Source organism: Ciconia boyciana, chromosome 3 (genome assembly GCF_034638445.1).
Source record: "Ciconia boyciana chromosome 3, ASM3463844v1, whole genome shotgun sequence".
NCBI lineage: Eukaryota > Metazoa > Chordata > Aves > Ciconiiformes > Ciconiidae > Ciconia > Ciconia boyciana.
The window spans coordinates 80589291-80607466 of NC_132936.1; the positions used below are offsets into that span (position 1 = coordinate 80589291).

Here is an 18176-nt window from a genome sequence, read left to right on the forward strand (position 1 = left end):
TCGAGGCAGAGAGACCTTTTACCAATGGCAAATCTTTGGTAAGCGACTGATATCATGGATAAACTTGTAGTATGGTAACATTGATTTTGTCTTGGTAACTTTGCATGCTGAATTGATAAATCTTGCATATATAATCCCTTAGACATAAACCATTGTCCAAGTCTGAGACTAAGATTGGACCTAGCTGCACCTGAGCTCCATCAGGAGTTTAGAAAGCAAGGGGGTCTATCCTGAACCTCATGACTCAACAGGAGCGTCCTCCATACCCTTTTGTATCCTCGTTCTCTCTGTGAATCACTTTAACTCAAGTGTAACCCAATATTCCTGTGTATGTTTCTTCCATGCAGTAATTAATGGAGTGAACCCTGCCATCAAATTTTGTTAAAAGTCGCACTTTTATAAATCATATTAAAACCACTTTTGCTAATACCTTTAATGGTGATTTTTTAAGCGATCTAAATCACTCATTCGCGACAAATAGTCAGTTCCCCACATAGCAGATGACCTCTTTAGCTACCTGCTCTTTGCAGGTATTGCATTAACATTTCTGTGGAGTAAATACAGTTCATGAATCAACTAATTAAAGATCAATACTCATAAAAATATAAACCCTTATTAATATAAGAGTGTTTTAATATATAAAAGCTATTGTCTTGCTCAAGGGGGCATTTCCTCAGGGCAGCTCTTTATCCTTCTCTTCAAAGCAGTGTTCTCCATTTCTCCCTCACCCTGCAATTCTACAACCTGATAGTACTCAGGTTTGGGGAAAAGGATATTTTTTGCATTTCTACACTTTTCTTCCACAGCTTGCTTTTACCTGGTATGTGTCGCCTTAACTGGAGATCACTCTACTCTTTTCCAAGTCAGCAGCTACCAAAGGTTAGTAGGAAATCAGCTGGGAAGAAAGGTAAGTGTGGGGGTTAAAACCTAATGAGTGAAATGATAGTTTCCCACAATATGATCTGGTCTGTGTATAATAAGGCCTTCACTAAAGGATTGTGCTATTCAATCTGAACTTCTTTGTATGATTTAGTAATCATTCTTTTTCTAGCTCTCCTTCAAGTAAAATCCATTTATAACCTTAAACCTTAAGGATGGCATCAGTTCATTGAGGAACAGTATGATCCAGCAAAGCTACTCTTGGTGGCCTCTGGTCGGTGGCCTCACTCCTTTCTGTAGGGATTTAAGGATCCCAGTTACCAAACAGCTTCTGCTGCTGATCACAAGGCAGAGACTAAGTGTGGGAACAGCACTGGAACTAATCAGGAGTGAAAAATAATTTACTAACTTGGCACTCTACACTAGCAGGAGCCTTTTTGTTGTCTTGTTGCACTGACTTTTAAATCCCAGCAATTCTGATAAAGTCTGTAGAGACAGCTGTTATAAAATTGCTATTAAAAATGGGAAACACAGGTTTCAAGCCATATGGTGAGATAGATTTGAAACTGGAGCAGTCTCAGGTGTCTACCATATCTTACCATCATGAAGGACTCCATCTCTGGCTGGAGGTAGTGGGGGAGACAAAGTAAGACCTGGAGGACTGAGCTTCAGAAGCAGGTCCTGAATGGTATCCCTGGTACATCAAGGAAAATGCCATCAGTTTAAGAATACTTTAAATCAGGATGGTAAAAGATGTGGGTGTTTAGGATTTTTGTCATTAACTATCTGTTTTCACTCTTCAAAGGCAGCAGCTGTGGGGTTACTATGATGTAGAACAGCCATAATTATTGGCAGAAAAAGACTTAAATAAGATAAATTACTCACCTAAAAATAAAAAGACACAGAAGTTTTGCCTTTTCCAAGCCACATGTGGAAATATATTTCATGGACACATTAGTAAGTCTGGTGAGCTGTACTACTGCTGACTATTTTTATCTTGTTTTGGATGTAAAATCCCTTCATCTTCACACAATGAAGCAAATCTCAATGTAGGGAATAGACTTACCTAGAGAATGTGTAAAGAAAGATGAAAGCTGAGGAATTGTGTTAGGATCAAAAAGGGGAGTGGTGAAGATGAGGGAGCCTTGAGACTAAGAAAGAAGAAGGGTGAAATAGAAAGAGGGAGAAGCTTTCATGTTTTTGTATCTGTGTTTTTCCTGAGATCAAAGGGGACTGTGTATTTTGATTAACTCTATGCTGTAAAAGCTCCTCAGATTGGAGATTTGAAGAGACAATTGTCCAGTATCAGGTACATCAAGTGAAATATGAGTTCACCTTTCCCCTCTAGGAATGAATCTGGAGGTATTGAATGGAATCTAATTAGGGAAGATGAGAGCCAAGCAGTCCTGCTGGGGCTCAAAAAAATTAATTGGCAAAATGAATCAAACCTGCTGACCATATCAAAGAAGGAAGAAAAAATCATGAGGGGATTAAAAAAGGGGGTTTTTAATTGTTTTTTTTTTTTCTTTTAGTAGATCAGGAGGGTGAGAAAATGGTAGAAAATGGAAAAAGGAGGATGGAGAGAAACTTTATGGTGAGCACATGACATTTGGCCCGTGGTGAAAGCTCTTCAGCAGAGTCCCTTAGTAGAAAGTAGCAGAGCACTCCTGGGAGGCAGGCCAAGAGCTGAGCAGCCACACAAATGGACTCACTGCTTGGCTCTAGGGTTTGCTCCCTGGTTGTGGCTGATGCACATTGCCTGGGTACTGCAGGGGAACGGTAGCTAGTCTGGCACATATATCTTTGCAGAAATAGTTCCTTATTCATGAGCACTGGGTTTGCTTGGGAAGAAAATACAATGCAGGAATTTCGTCATTGTGGGATAATGGCTGAGGTGACTTAAAAATCAGAACTTATATTCACACTTTTAGGTAAGGCACAGCATTGAAGAAGCTCCCCAGGTGGGATGCGGCTGACATGTAAGGAATCCACTCCATGGGAGTTCCCTAGGCCTGCAACCTTAGATGTTGGTAACGCCAGGGCAACTTGGTGTGCTGACTCTAAGAGGCGCTGCCCGGAGGGTGGAGTGGTGTGGAGATGCCGCGGCCAGGCTCTGCAATAATAGGGGAACTTAAAGGTGTCATGGAACTGATAAGCTGCATATTTACTACCCTGGGCCAACAGCCTGCCACGTTTTTGACAAAATGCTGTCCTTTTGGTGAACTTTGCTCATTATAACATCATTATAATACCAAAACACACGTCCATCCCAAAAGCTACCCGCCTCCAAGGTGCGACCACCCCTCACTGAGCTTGCGCACTGAATTTTTCTAGCTTATACCTTTAAAAGCGAAGCGAGAAAACTTTACACCAATCCTAAACAAAGGTATGTATGACTAGTGTCACTCAAGCTCCACCCGAAAGGTGAAAGATAGTATAAAATAGCTTAAGTGAAAGAGAATGTTAGGGAAGACACCATCGTGTACCACTCTGACGTTTGGGATCAGTCGACGGGCTGAGCCTCTCTTCCCCCCCATCGGGACGCCTTTGGGTAAGAGTCGAACACTTGGTTATATCAAGTGCCTCCGCGGAAAACTTAGAAATCTCTATGGAGTTGCTTTCTTATTCTTTTAATGCGTTTGTGTCTGGCCGTGTTACTTATATTCTTGTCCGGCTGTGTTATATACTTGTTCGTGTCCGGCCGTGTTATTCATACTCATATTCTTGGCATTTGTATGTGCTTTGCAGACAGTGAATTTATCACCTGTAATCCAAAGAATCTGTGTGTCTGTTGCTCCGATAAACTGCACTCTTCACTGTTCTGGCCGTGATAGTTCCTTCAACACGACCAGACTGGGGGGTGTAAAACTGATGCTGTCGCCTTAACGATGCTATACACACAGTCCTTAGAAAATAAACCGTTGAGCAAGTCTGAGACTAAGACAGGACCTAGCCGCACCTAGACTCCTCTCTGAGAAGGAGTTTTGAAAGCAAGGGGGTCCTGTCTGAACCTCGTGACTCAACGGGAGGTTTCCCCCCCCAAGCCACTCCTCAGACTCCTATTTGTATGCGACAGTAACTCTTAACGCAACAGTCATTTGTAAAAGATGAGATGCTGCACGAAGCAGGGGAGGAAAGATGGGCAGTTGTGAGATATCTGTGTTCAGACTGGGAAAGTCTGATTATATGGCTACCAGAAGACATACTGGGAAGCCGAATACTGAGACAGTGGCTTTGTTAGCCTGTGTCTTACAGGGCTTGAATTGCCTGTTCAGCATCAGCTTGGTCCCTGAGGAAGTGGTTAGGTGCCTCTGCACTGGGGTCTCCATGTGCTTCTTCTAGGAAAAATTGTTTGCTAAGGCTCAGTGCAGCACAAATGCTGGAGCCAGCCTGGGTCCGGCACTGCACCCAGAACACTAGGAAATGCAGCACAGACATCTGGAGAAGCCTTGCATGGAGCCATCTCGTGTTTCTCAGGGTTTGTTAGAGGTGATGCTACCAAAAAGAACTATGCTGCTAAGTTTACCCTGGAAGCAGCAGAAAAGCACTTATCACACAGTGGTGTCTGAGCATTTAACTCTTCCTGCACTAGCTACCATTAATCTTCAGTTTGGCTAAACTGTCCATAGATAGTTGTGAACTGGGTATTTCTAGGGAAGAGATGCTCAAATTATTGTTTCCCTCTCTATTCCCTTACATCAACTCATCTCTCCTGTACCCTCATCTCCATACCCTACAAGGGTAGGAGGGTATGGATACCAAGCCCTATGTCCCATGTCCCAACTTTACTTCCAGCAGTACACACTACAGCCCTCATCCTCCTCCACAACACACCATGTGGAGCTCAGTCAGCTCACTTAGTCCTTCAGAGGGCAGCAGGAGGTGAAAGAAAGTGGTAGAACATGGGCCAAGAGTAAATAGATTGTTATTGGTGGTGCCCAAATTGGCCTGGTAGCCACCTAGTTAGCATCAAGCCCACAGACCATTAGCTGGCAGTTCTTCTTTGAACTCTCTAAAGCATTAATTTACAGTGTCATGACTGGGACTCAACAAAATCCATGGAGAAACATGTTTTGAAAAAAAAAACAGAGAAAAAAACTCTTTAGTTCTTTTTGCATGACTTTCCAGTCCTAATACTACAATATTTGAATAAAACTAAATGTCTTTGATAAGTTAAGTGAAAAAACAGCTAAAATATGATCTTCAGACAAGGAATTAAATTATCTTCTCTCTGTGAAAATACAGTTTTGACTTTATGCTTAAGATCCAAGCTGCACACTTCCAGCTCCTATAGGAATATCTCCACTGATGTCTCATATGTTCCACTGAGCAAGTTGCATTTGTTTTGATAATCCTGATTTGTGCATTCAAATTCATATACTGAAAATTAAAATTGCAATTATTTTTTTTGCAAAGAATGGACTGGACTGGACTGATTTTTTTAATGCATCTGGATAACCTGTTTCAAGATACCTCTTTAATCAGCTTTATCTAGCATACTTTACATTTGCATTTTATATTTGGCCTCATTTCTATTGCCACATTACACTTTGTTTGTATGACATAATTACTTCTGTACTAAAGGCTCCAGAGCTTTGATTGTTTCAGGGGCATAGACCATAATGGGATTAATGTCAGGTTTGCAGGAAATAGGACATTTAGTGCATTAGCAAGAATCAGAAAGTCCTCCATAACATACATCAGTGAGTGTTTTGTGACATTCTTCTTTGCTACCTCCTTCCTGTTTCTTCCCCATCCTCTTTTAATGTCAGGTACACAATGAGGCAACAGGTGACTTCTTGAGGTCACCGGCCTGACTCCTCCATCTGCACATTTATTTGGTAACAAAGTTCTAGTCAGAGACTTCCAACTTTTAAAATTAATTTCAGCAGTACAGTTGGGAAAGATCAGATAAAACAAACAAGCAAGGAAATAAATCTCTTTTGGTGATGGTTTGAGGAGTCTGTTAATGTACAGCTGACATCTTCAGATTAGTATAAGATAGTGCTTTCTCCAGCATTGTGTGTCATGAAATTCTCTGTATTTACCGGCATGCTCTTTCTTATTACCTAGTGGAGTATTAACAGGAGAGAGAGGGCAGTTAACCTTTGCATCTGTACTTTGGCAATTAGCCAATACATTAATAGAGATGATGAAAGCTGTGGAAAGTTGCTTATTTCCTACCTTGTTCCAGAGAGGGGATTAAGAGAGTGGAAACTCTCCAGAGACAGCAAAGCTGAGGCTGAAAAGAAGCTGTGAGAGGAAAGTTTAGAAGAGATGTGGGAAATTTTGGGTAGCAGAAAGACAGAGCTGGGTATACTTCTGTAGATCAGGGATAGTGGTCTAATCTGATGTTGTGACCAGCTTTGTCCTGGTCAGGGAAGGTGACCATCATGAAGAAAACTCTACAATTCAGGAGGAAAACAAAAGATGAAGGAGGATCCTAGAAAATTTTACAACAGATTAGACCCCAGCTCAAACAGTTTTTTAGAGTAGTCAAGAAAATGAGCCTGGATCATGTACTGAGGATTAATTATTTTTCATCTCTGTTTCACTATTTCCTATATTTTTAAGTAAATAACAGTAGTGTCATGCAGGCTGGTAAATAATTTGTTTTGTGGCAGTTGTCTCACACCCGTCATGTACTCCTGACATAATAAGTCCTGTGCAATCATGAAAGGCTCTTCCCCTTCATTCCTTAACGTGCCTATAGCCCCAGGCAGCAGCCTCTGCCAGTCTTCAAAAGGTGCTCCAGCACTGGTCATCTTGATGGGTCATGTTCACACCTGGACACTGGGGCTGAAGCTTACCTGGGTCAGCCAGAAAGGGGCTGGAGAGTGTCCTTTTGTCTGAGTCCTTAACTTGGGTTCCTGCCTGCCTTTCTCTCCCTGTGCTCCCCTGGGCTTGTGTAGACAAGCTTTTGATGAGCTGATGGCTACTGTGATGGGTCTGGGAGTATCTGAGCAGGGTATGATTTGTTTCTCTGTGCTCCTTTGTGGGTGTACAGGCAAGCTTTTATCACATAACCTAAGACATCCTACCATCCTGGTCTCTGTTTGGAGGCTTTGACTTCCCTCTGATCAGGCACATGCTACATTATTCAAAGGGAAAAATGCCACATATGACATTTCCATTGTAGAACCAATTCTACTTTAGGCCCTACTTTTCATGGACTCATTCATAGGATCCCAGGGAATGTCCCTCCCCCCCAAAGTTTTTTTTTGCAGATGGATGATCAGGGGGATTTAGGGTACCTTCATGAATGGATCAATCTTAATGGATCCATCTTAAATCTTATTAGGTCATTTTGGAGGACTAATTTATGGAAGCCTTCTCCAGAGTTGTACTGACATTAATGCAGATCATGGGAATAGTTATAGAAACCCACCTCTTCTCATTTACCACCTGACAGCACAAGTTTTAAGGGTATTGCTTTGTTGTTTCATTTAACAGGGAATGGATCTGCATAAGCAGATCAGTCCACTAGGCAACTGTCAGCTGGCAGTGTCCTTTAGCTATCACAGAAAAGGTCACCAGCCTCTTTCTGCAAAGCTCCACAATCAGGAAAGACCAGATCTGATAAGTATGGGAAGTCAGAAACCTTTAGAGGCACTGTAGTGGCTTGAACAACAAATACCATTAATCTGGAGATTACGAAATCCTTTAATCTGTTTTTAATCTCCATGTTTTTAAAGCTGCTTCTCAGAAACTTTAAATCAACTGATGTTTTCCGTCAGTCTCCGGGTTCAGTATTTGGCAAGATCAGAGGGTCTTCTTGTGTAACATGTACGGTGCAAGGTACAATCCTCCCATCTCCCGGCTCAGGTGTTGTGGCAGATGGCTGTATCAAAGGCTCACATTACTAAATCTTGGTCCTGCTTTTTTTTTTGCCAAGAAATTTAACTCCTCTCAAAATCCCTCCTCATGACTTATGTCTTCTAATTGGTTTTTCTCCACTAATACTGTTTTTTTTGGTTCCTAAGGATAAATCATGCCTGCAAGGAATAATTGGCCTGACTGCTCTCTCTGGCAAAAATACACTGGAAATCCTCTGGATTTTCTCTATCAAAGTTTCTTTGGACCATTCTGTGATGAGTGAAGTGTAGGAGTGAAATGAGCTGTCTTTCTCTCACGGAAATCTTATTCCAACACTATGCTATTGTATGAGATAGATACATTAATAATTTACATACCCTTTCCCCCTTTTTCGTTCCTTAGGGAATGCGTACTGTCCCAACCCTTTTTTTTGCCAGCAGGTAAAAATACCAATTAAACACATTTTCTTAGCTTCAGTCCATGACAGTTTAATGCCAAGGGAAGGTAAAGGAAAAAAATTAAGGGAAGCCACTTTTTTGTTTTGCTAGCGTGGCTAGTTACACTTCAAGAATCAGCAAAGGTGCTATTTCATGGTACAGCAATATTTAGCGAATGTCAGTGAAGTGATGCAGGTGGTGCCACCTGGCTGCGCTTTGGCACGGATCTCATTCAGCAAATGGATCGAGGAGGAGTCGTATGATGTCCCCTTGGTTCAGATGATGCCTGCACATAGGTAGTCTTCCTGTATTGACATAGTTTTACAGAAAAGAGGAAATGAAGGGAAAAGCAAAAGATTTCCATGGACTGAACAAAATTGATGTCAAAATGTAAGGCTAGGTCATCCTGCGAGCACTGCAGCATGCCTCAGGGACCAGGCGTGAATCCCTCAGGGCAAGCAAATGGCAAAAGCATACAGGTATGCAGTCGCTGGTCTTCCTGCTCCAAGTGCCCAACAGGCAGCATTCAAAAGATGGAGATAGAAAGAATGGTATTTAGATGCTTGGCATGAATTTTTTGGGGGAACTATTTTCTTGTTCCTTGTGACCCATCCTCTTCCTGGAGACTTGAATATTAAACCTGGGCCTAACTTCAGTTTTTCTACTGAGGTCAGTGCAGTCAGAAGCTCAACATCTGAAGTGCATTATAAATGCTAATCATTGTACCTGAGGTTATATTATTACCAACTCAGTAATGACTGATCAGTTGTTGAACAATGATTGAGCTCATTAAGGAAAGAACACATATAAATGAGTCATTTCCATGTAACTACCAGAAAGCCAGAACTCTGTACTGCAGTCTGAACAATGGCCAAAGAGTGTCTGTGTCCACTTGCCCTCCTGGGCACCAGATGGAGGGAGCAGTCAGCCATCCTCATGGGACAGTCCACAGCTCAGTCGCTGGTGCACTGAACATTTTCTTTCCCAATCCCAACACATTTGATCCCATTTCGGTGAGAATGATAAGTGAAATAACAAACAAAAAAACCCCCAGCAGACCGAGTAATGGAAAGAGCAGAACTGCCATGAGGAATGTGATTGTGCCGTTTAAACCCCAGCCTGCAATTCACGTCATTCTATTTTGGTATATTTTGTTTATCTCTATGCTGTAACTACAGATTTTTTGGCATGATATTTGAAGTTAGTTAAGCCCTTTAACCTAGAATGCAATTGCATTTTCTTGTTTTTCTTGTTTGCCTATGTTCAACTTCTGTTGATTTCAAAAGGTTCAAATTACTTAAGGTCTTTGACTGGAGTTGCTTATTTCTTTACAGTTTCAGAAAGAGAGTAAATTATTGCTCACAGGGTCAAAAAAACCCCACCCTCCTATTAAAAGGTAATCTGTGGCTCTCTTTTTCTGCATAGCATTTCACACTGTGACGGAGCCTGTGTGTGTGAGAGAGAGAAGAATGGAGAAGTCCAGGAAAAAATTTGCTGACATCATAGATAAGGCAATGGCTGCTGCTAACACAATGGATCGTGATGAACTGCTTTTTTCTTACAAGGGGATTCTCTACCCTGTTACATTTTGCAGTCCTGAAGTATTCAGAGCCATGGAGTCCCTTGAAGCCAGAAGTGATGATATCATTTTGGCAGGATACCCTAAAACTGGTGAATATAGTTTGCTTTCTTCATAAATAAAGTTATGTAATGGCAAATAAGTAGGTTTGTACTAAATATATATAATACATATTATATGATATATAATATTATATATTATATGAAATAATAGTATTTAGAATTTTCACAAAACTTTGTAGAACTAATTTTGTTCTCAGAAAGCACAACAAAGTTAATTATGAAGATTTTATATAGGCAATTTTTCAAATGACTGAGAAAAAGACATCTGATTTTCTTTTCTATAGCATGTAAAGGTTTTTGTTATCTTTACTTTTTATAGTTACGAAGTTACATGCACAAATTAGAGAGAATTAAAATACAGTTCTCACACCAGAGATAACTAGATCTCCTGATATTGCAGGATCTGCTCTCACATTTATATTTGTAAAGTTAATAGCTTTATATTTTTACACAGAATGGAGCTTTTGGTACCTTCACATGCCATGCTGCATATTCTTTAGTTTATTTCACATAGATGTCAAGAATATCTGACATCCATAACTATAAAAAAAAATATTTTTATAACACTTGAATTGATCACACTGATCTTTGACTATTGGGAAATCAAGAGGAGATCTTTGCAAGGGTTGCGAGTTTACCCTGCATCTTTGCTCCTTCTGCTTGAAAGCACCCTACATTGGCCCATATCAGAGCTACAGGTTTGGATTAGATGTGTCTCATATCCATTTTAATGTAGCTGTTTCTCTCCTCCAGCAATTGGATCCACACTGTCTTACAGTAGATAGTCACAGCTGACAGGATTGTAAAGTTTTTGCTTTTTTCATCATGTTTTCTTTTTGAAGAAATGCTATGCACCCGAACGCAGTTATTAAGACTGTAGTTTTGTCACTACAGTAGGAACCCAGTGTGCAGAAATCAGGAAATGGTAAACTAAAGATGGGAGTTCACTACAGGCTCTTTCTTTATGTTTTGAATAAAAATATAATAAATGTGTATAAGAAATGTAACTTCAGAGAATTTTTGCCTATTGGTAAAGAAAATGAGCACATACAGCACAATTTTCAGATCTAGTTCTGCCTGTGTTGAAGTTCTGTGACCCATCTTTCCTCCCAAGGTAATCCTGTGCAGCATGTCAGAAAACATATATAATATACTAGGTTTTGAAGTACAGGTTTACCACCTCAATCCTCCTTATATTTGTCACAATAAAAATGTATTACATTAATGTCTGTTTTCCTATTTGTATCTTAGTGGTTCTTCTTCTTTATTAGTTAATTTACAATTTACAAGTTAATTTACAATATACAGGTTAATTTACAATGTACTGAGGCATTCGAGTTGGAGAAATGTATCCTTATAAAGAGCAAAGGTAGGACCCTGAGAGGCGATTGTCCAGATAGTCAGCTGTGATTGTATCACATGAAAGGAGACCAGGCAACTCACTTGGTAGTACTACCTACCTCTTGGCTTTCCTGGCAAATCCATTTCTGTTTATTCTAAAGGTTTTACAAACAATTCTGTATTTTTCCCCTTTCAGGCACAAACTGGGTAGGTCAAATCTTAAGTGATCTGGTAGCCGTATTTGAAAAGAAAACTCAGAATAAAGAAAGCAGCGTGACTGATGAAGAACTAGAAGAATTCCCCTACCTCGAAATTGGAGATACAGGGAAATATGAGGTGGGCACAGAATACGATTGAAAGTTGTCAAAATTTTGTGCTTCAAATACTGAATAGATGGTGTGTGAAATATTCCACTGTTTGGTAAGAACTCTCCCACTTCTCTGTGTGTGGCATCTGGTCAGAATGAATCTCATCTGCATTGCCAAATGCTGAGGGATAAGTGGACACTTCAGAGGGCTTGAGAGGAGTACATACTCATTAGATATGCGAGAATGGCAGAAATTCAACGTAGCATGTTTTGTATTTAAGAAGAGTTTCATGAAATGTCAAATACTGAAATAACGGCTTTTGTCTCTTTTACTAGCTCTTGCTCCTCACCCCTTCTCTCTCTCCTTGAGATCCTTCAGCTTTCACATACCCCCAGTTAGAGTCTGCATCTTACCTTTAGATTTGATCCCTTGTCCAACAGAACATGTTAAATTCATTATCTTTTTCCAATAATCTTTTTCCAATTGCTCATTCTCAGTGGCTTTAGAAGATTAGAACTACTCAGAGCAGTCCACTAAGATCGCAGGGTAACACAAAAAATAAGTACTTGCATCAGCCAATAACTGTTGATAAGTTTAGCAAGGCAATATTTTATCATAGGCTGATATAAAGAATACTTGTACTAACTGGACTGTCCACTTTCCTCCTTCCAATTCTTAAAGCGAATGAACAAGTTACCTTCTCGAAGAGTTATATTCACTCATCTCCTTCCTGAAAATCTTCCCAGGTCTATCTTCAAAAATAAAGCCAAGGTGAGTGCTGATTTTAATGTCTTGAAAGCAAACACTCCAACAGATGTTTCTTAAAGCCAATTTAGTACTTTTCTGCCAATTTTCAGAATCACTCTTATACTTAAGTGTTTAGCCTGGCCATTTCTACCTGCCCGTTTAAGTACTGCCATTCACCTCACTTAATCTCAGTTCATCCTTATTGACACCTTTGTGTCAGTCTCCACAAGCAAGATGGGGGGGTGGAACAAATTTTCCAGCAGTAAAATGTATTTTGACACAATTTCCTATGGGAGGCATTTTATGGTGTTGTCACAAGTGAGGGCTTCAGTGTGTCAAGTTTCAGAGAGAATTTGTATTTTTGTGATTTTTCCCCATGACCTAAATGATGAATGATGCTTGTATCGAGCAAAACATACTTAGATTCTGCATAATTAATTTGATTAATCTGTAAAAGATATTTTAATAATTATAGGCAATCATCCTCACAAGGTACTGAAGCAAAGTGAAATCCTTCATCTTCTGAATTTAGAATGAAATTGCTACTTCTGCAAGTACTATACAAGATATTAGAAATTCCCCAAACTGCAGTTATGAAGTAGATTATTGTTTTCTTCATACTATAGTCCATTATGTCTTTCTCTACAAATAAAATATTTTATTTTTTCTAGATATTGTTGCTGATTCGCAATCCAAAAGATGTAGCTACATCTTTTTACCATTTTTCCAATAGCATGTCTCCTCTTCCCTCCTATGAGACCTGGGATGATTTCTTCGTAGCTTTCATGACGAAGAAAAGTACAGTATATTCTTCTGTCTGTGTCAATTATTCAATGCTTTGACTTTTTTTAAAAACCTTGCACTTTGTAAATCAGCTTCACTAGGATTTTTTTGGTTTACAGTATAAAAGCAGAGATTAAAGACAGAAAGTTAGAAATTTGAACTAAAGTTTACAGTACTTGTTTTACTGCCTGAGGATAAATCCTTATCAAAACTGCACTTCCACAAACTGCTTTAACTTGCACAAACTGATATTTTCTCTGGAAGCAGCAGTTCCTCCTTATCTCTATCTTGGATCCCCTTCACCCCTCCTCTCTGATGTCCATCATCTTGTGCCCATGCAGATGTCTGAACACCTACATGCCAAATTGGACCAGAAGAATGATTTGGATTAAGACTAGTGCATTAAAAACGAAAGAAAACAATCCCACTAGTTTAAAATTGCATAAATTCTTCAGTTTGGCATATCACATGGCCAGCGGAAGGGAGAGTTAAACAAGGTTTTAAACTGGATTAAGGAAGTCTGCAAGATGGTTTGAGTACTGATAGCTCTTTGGTGGACTCACATCTGTCTTGAAATACTAAGAAGTTTTACTGTACTGACTTACAAATTGTATCATGTACCTGAGACATGTGCACGTGTCAGAACAGCCTGGAGCAAAACCCCATAATTCCCACAGAAGGGTGTAAACTCTGGCATAGACATGATTAATAATGCCCATGGCTGAGGGATCAACTTAAGGAGTAAAAATTGCTTTATTTCATAAGGAGCTTGTCTAATCTTCATTTATGCTTCATCTTAGGATTCTTTTGTTTTATTTAGTGCCCTGGGGATGCTACTTTGAATACCTTTCCAAGTGGAACAAATATGCTGCTGATGAAAATGTTATGACAATAACTTATGAAGAGCTAAAAGAGGTGAGATTACCAATAGTTACAAATATTCTATACTTCAAAGAGCATTTGTTCCTAAACCAATTAACCATTATATTCATGTAGTGTATTCCAACTGTGTGATACTGTATGAGATGATAGATTCTTGTTTTAAGGGAAGGAAAGATGAAATTCAAACTTAAAAGCCTTTTTAAAATTTGTTTGTGAAAATGATTCTTGTTTTCTCTTTAGCTGTGATATAAGCCCAAATCACTGTAAATCAAAATCCCCGGTAATTTTTTTGGGGGGAGCTTTTATATATTCAACTATAGATTTTGTTGTGTAGATTTTGCTCAACTGTAAATCACGTACAGTCTTTTGTGATCTATAGGAAGACAGCTCATATCTCCTCTGAAATAATTATGGAGAAGAGAAACACTATGTACCACTCCAGTCCTACTGAAGTCTATGAATATTCTATATATGTAGCCAGCAGAGAGATGTAGGGAAGTGCAAACACCTTAGAACGCAGTGTGATTTGTTCAAATGTCATGTGGTATGTTACATTCCTCTTTTCAGAATCCGGTCCTGGGTGTGAAAAACATAGCTGCTTTCCTTGGGATTTCCCTGACTGAGAAAGAGCTTCAGAGTGTGGTAGAGAGAAGCAGCTTCCAGTCAATGAAGAAGAACTCACAGAAGACCCATGGGGCATTTGGCAATATTCTCTTTCGCAAAGGTAGGAAGCTCCAAGAGGTCCAGAGGTAGAAATGTCACACTCTCAAGAACTTGAGCCACCCATCCTTTGCTTCTTTTTTGCACACGTGCGTTACAGATTAGTATCAAGCAGGTTATCACTGTAATGCTTGAGAAGGCTAGTCATGGAGCAGTGGTGAGGAAGAGACCCAGCAAGGCTCTGGCAGCAGGCTGCAGCCAGCACAGGAGAAGCAACTGCACAGAGCAAATTTTAGAGGCCCACAGATGACTGTCAGGAGGGAGGAACTGTCACGTATCTGAACTCCTCTCCATCTCTGCGCCAAGATCACTGATTCTTCAGCCATTAGAGGCTTACCTAAGCAAGCAAAACTGGGCCAAACTCAGCCTGAGTGGCATGATCACACTTTTTAGGAGAGTGTAGGATGTCCTGAAAGGGCCACTGCCAACACTCACAGGTTAGAAGTAAGCCAGGCATGCAAGAGCCAGGTACTTAGAGAAGGGGAAACAAAAGGGAACTACTTTTGCAGTGTAGTGTAGACATGAGAGGGCCAGCTCGGCTGTCAGAATCTGTTTCTGTGTTTTACATTAAAGAAGTCACTGGAGAAAAACTCAAGCTGCCAAGAGAGCAGAAACCCAGCTCTGCCTCCTGCCAGATGATTCTTAATCAAGCCTTCATCTTCCACCTTATCAGTCATAACTGACTGGAGTAGAGAACTGCAGGGAAACAGGACTTTTGGCTGCTTTTTTGGACACCATCACCTGAAGAGGAGTATGTTCTTTTGCATTATAGCAGTTTCACAGATCTGTAGCTCCACTGACTTCACAAAATTATATTGGTGCAAAAATGAGTGAAGTTTTATCTTGAAAAATGGATCAACTCCATTTAGTGTACAATGGAACAAGAATGACATCTATAGAATAAAAAATAATAAAAATTCTTGTTTTTCAAGAGTTTCTTTGCTTCTTTGAAGGTGGTGTAAGTGACTGGAAGAATCTTTTCAAGGAAGATCAGAATGAGAAAATGGACAAAGCATTTGAAGAACACGTAGGAGGAACTAAGCTGGGAACAAAGTTAAAGTATGAAGTGTACTGTAAAGCCTGAAGAGTAATGAAATGCGGTTAGAGCAAGAGCTTTCCAATGCACTCTCAGATGATCTGAATGCTATATACTAGAAAACTAGATCAAATGATCCAAGCACCTTAGAATTACTGTAATAATCACATTGCAGCGGCCTTTACAGTGACAATGATGAATAGTGGGCTTTTGTTTTAAAGGTGAGATCTTTGGCTTGCTTTGGTTACACTCATTTGCTGAATAAGATGGTAACTAACCATATTCAGATAAACTTATCAGCCCTGTTTCAGTAGCTGTCACCTGGAAGGAAATGCCCCTTTTCTCTTTCTACCCAAACTCAGTCTTTCTAGACTACTTATAATTATTTAGTATGTAGAATTTTTTTTTTTTTTTGCAAAAATGTTTCAAATCAGGCAACATCTTCACAGAAAAGATCACTAGCAAAAATATGGATCTGACACAATCTTAATTAATGACAAAGGATATCTTCCCCATGACTTCAGCACAAACTGGATCAAAGCTAGAGGGAAGAGAATTAAGGGATTTTAATCTCTCTGAATGCAGAATTTCAAGATGGATTTCAGATTACAGGCTGGTGTTAACAAGTGAGATCCACTCAAAGGCACTGCTTTTATAGAGTCATAGAACAGCCCAGGTTGGAAGGGACCTCAAAAGATCATCTGGTCCAACCTTTCATGGGAAACAGGGCCTAGATTATATTATTGCATCTTGAAAACCTCCAGTGATGAGGACTCTACCACATCCCGGGAGAGGCTGTTCCAGTGAATGATTGTTCTCATGGCAAAGAATTTAGTTCTTATATCGAGATGAAACCTCTCTCGGTACAACTTGTACCCATTGCCCGTTGTCTTCTCCATGTGGCTCCTTGTGAATAGAGAGCCTCTGTCCTCTTTGTAGCTGCCCTTTAAGTACTGGAATACTGTGATGAGGTCCTCCCTGAACCTCCTCATCTTTGTGGCCCTCCCTTGGACCCCCTCCAGTCTGTCTGTGTCTTTCTTGAATTGTGGTGACCAGAACTGGGCATAGTACTCCAGGTGTGGCCTGAGAAGTGCTGAGTTATGTATAACCATGAATAATTCTCTCTTTGTATCACAAAAATCCCAAATAATTTTCTTTTTAATACCATATAAATTTGCACTTGCTCCACTGAAGACCATGTTTCTACCTGTAAAAGGTTAGCAAAAAGCAAAATCATGAAGTTAATGTCTTTTTCTTGTGTTTGAAGAGAGTCCTTAATCTATACACCTACATGCCGCGTCTAAGAACAGCTTTTATATTTTCCATGCTCCAGCCATAAAATAGGAAAAGAAAATGTAGTGAATACAGAAGATGATGTTTCCCACCATTAATGCCGGTGGAGCGCTCTTACCACAAAACTACAGTTAGCATTCCCTCTGTTCATTCTTGATTTACATATGTGCCTACAGTTAAGCTTTAACTTAAATCAATACTTAAACACTGAAATAGATTAATTTCCATAACTGGAAATCTCTGAAACTGAAGATGCCAAAATTCTCTGAAACTGGCTCTATTGAGAAAATGAGATTGTCAAGGGTAATGGTGTGAGACACTACTATACTCAACTATTTTGTACTGGCATTGGTATTTGGTACTGTGGACACAGTATTTCAGTCCTGCCCAGGGACCAACTGCTCTTCAGCCACCTGTTCTGGAAAAATAGCAAAATAAAGTTCTTTAAGTATAGTTGAATTAAAACCAGGAGAAAACCACACCCAATTTATAGATCCATCACCTAAGCAGGTAAGAAGTAAAAATAAAAGATACACTAGGAAAGAATAAAGTATTCCATGACTTTTTGCTTCATTCTTCTAAAGCTGGTTAATTCTACCTGGACATGTAGAAATACAGAGTTTTGTAAAGAAATAGGAATGCTAGAAATAATACTTAAAATATTTAGAAAAAATTAATGGATTCAAAAGCCGAGTATCTGAAAGTCCTGAGACAAGCCATCTTTGAACAACTAAAAATTATCTGTAAGAACCCATTAAAGGTACCAGATGCCTGGAGGAGGACATACATAATAGCCGTGTTTAAAAATGTGAGAAAGAAAAATCAAAATAGAGCAGTCATCTTAACTTGATACCTGGAAATTTGCTAGCAAAAATGACTAAGCAACCAACCATGAAACTTTTTGAGGATAATAAGGGGGTAAATATAAACCATGTCAAAGCTGTTTGTGTTCTTTCTTTAAAAGATAACTTACTTCTTGAATAAGCCATGGACAGAAGATACAATAGATGACAGCATCAAAGAGGTTCTGAAATTATATGACAAAAGAGACACAATCTAGATCAACAAATTTATGTCTTCATATGTGGAGATGGCAACTTACAAATGTGGTTATAGAAATGAAATTAAAGTACTGAAAATAGATTTGTGTTCCTAGAAATTCATACAACAGTAACAAAAGGCATCCAGAAACAGCGTCATCAGCAGCAATACTTTCAGGAGTATCCACTAGTTTATATGGCTGTTACGAACTTGGTTGCAATAGTGTGCTCATGGTCCAACTGCATATGCTGG

The 18176-nt window shown here is 39.6% G+C and overlaps 1 protein-coding gene across 1 annotated transcript; it reads left to right on the forward strand.

Moving 5' to 3' along the window:
* Nucleotides 1-826: 826 nt before the first annotated feature.
* LOC140650091 (sulfotransferase 6B1-like) lies at nt 827-15927 on the forward strand. Its single transcript, XM_072857974.1, has 9 exons — nt 827-879; nt 2415-2473; nt 9558-9803; nt 11311-11450; nt 12104-12193; nt 12841-12967; nt 13773-13867; nt 14402-14558; nt 15508-15927. Exons 3-9 carry the CDS (start codon nt 9602-9604, stop codon nt 15636-15638), a joined length of 942 nt encoding a protein of 313 aa, XP_072714075.1. The 5' UTR covers nt 827-879; nt 2415-2473; nt 9558-9601; the 3' UTR covers nt 15639-15927.
* The last annotated feature ends 2249 nt before the right edge of the window (nt 15928-18176 follow it).

Coding starts and splice junctions, on each gene's coding strand:
- LOC140650091 (XM_072857974.1), top strand. CDS start 9,602: ATGGAGAAGTCCAGGAAAAAATTTGCTGACATCATAGATAAGGCAATG. Junction 13,868..14,401: donor CTTATGAAGAGCTAAAAGAG/GTGAGATTACCA, acceptor TCCTCTTTTCAG/AATCCGGTCCTGGGTGTGAA. Junction 14,559..15,507: donor CAATATTCTCTTTCGCAAAG/GTAGGAAGCTCC, acceptor GCTTCTTTGAAG/GTGGTGTAAGTGACTGGAAG.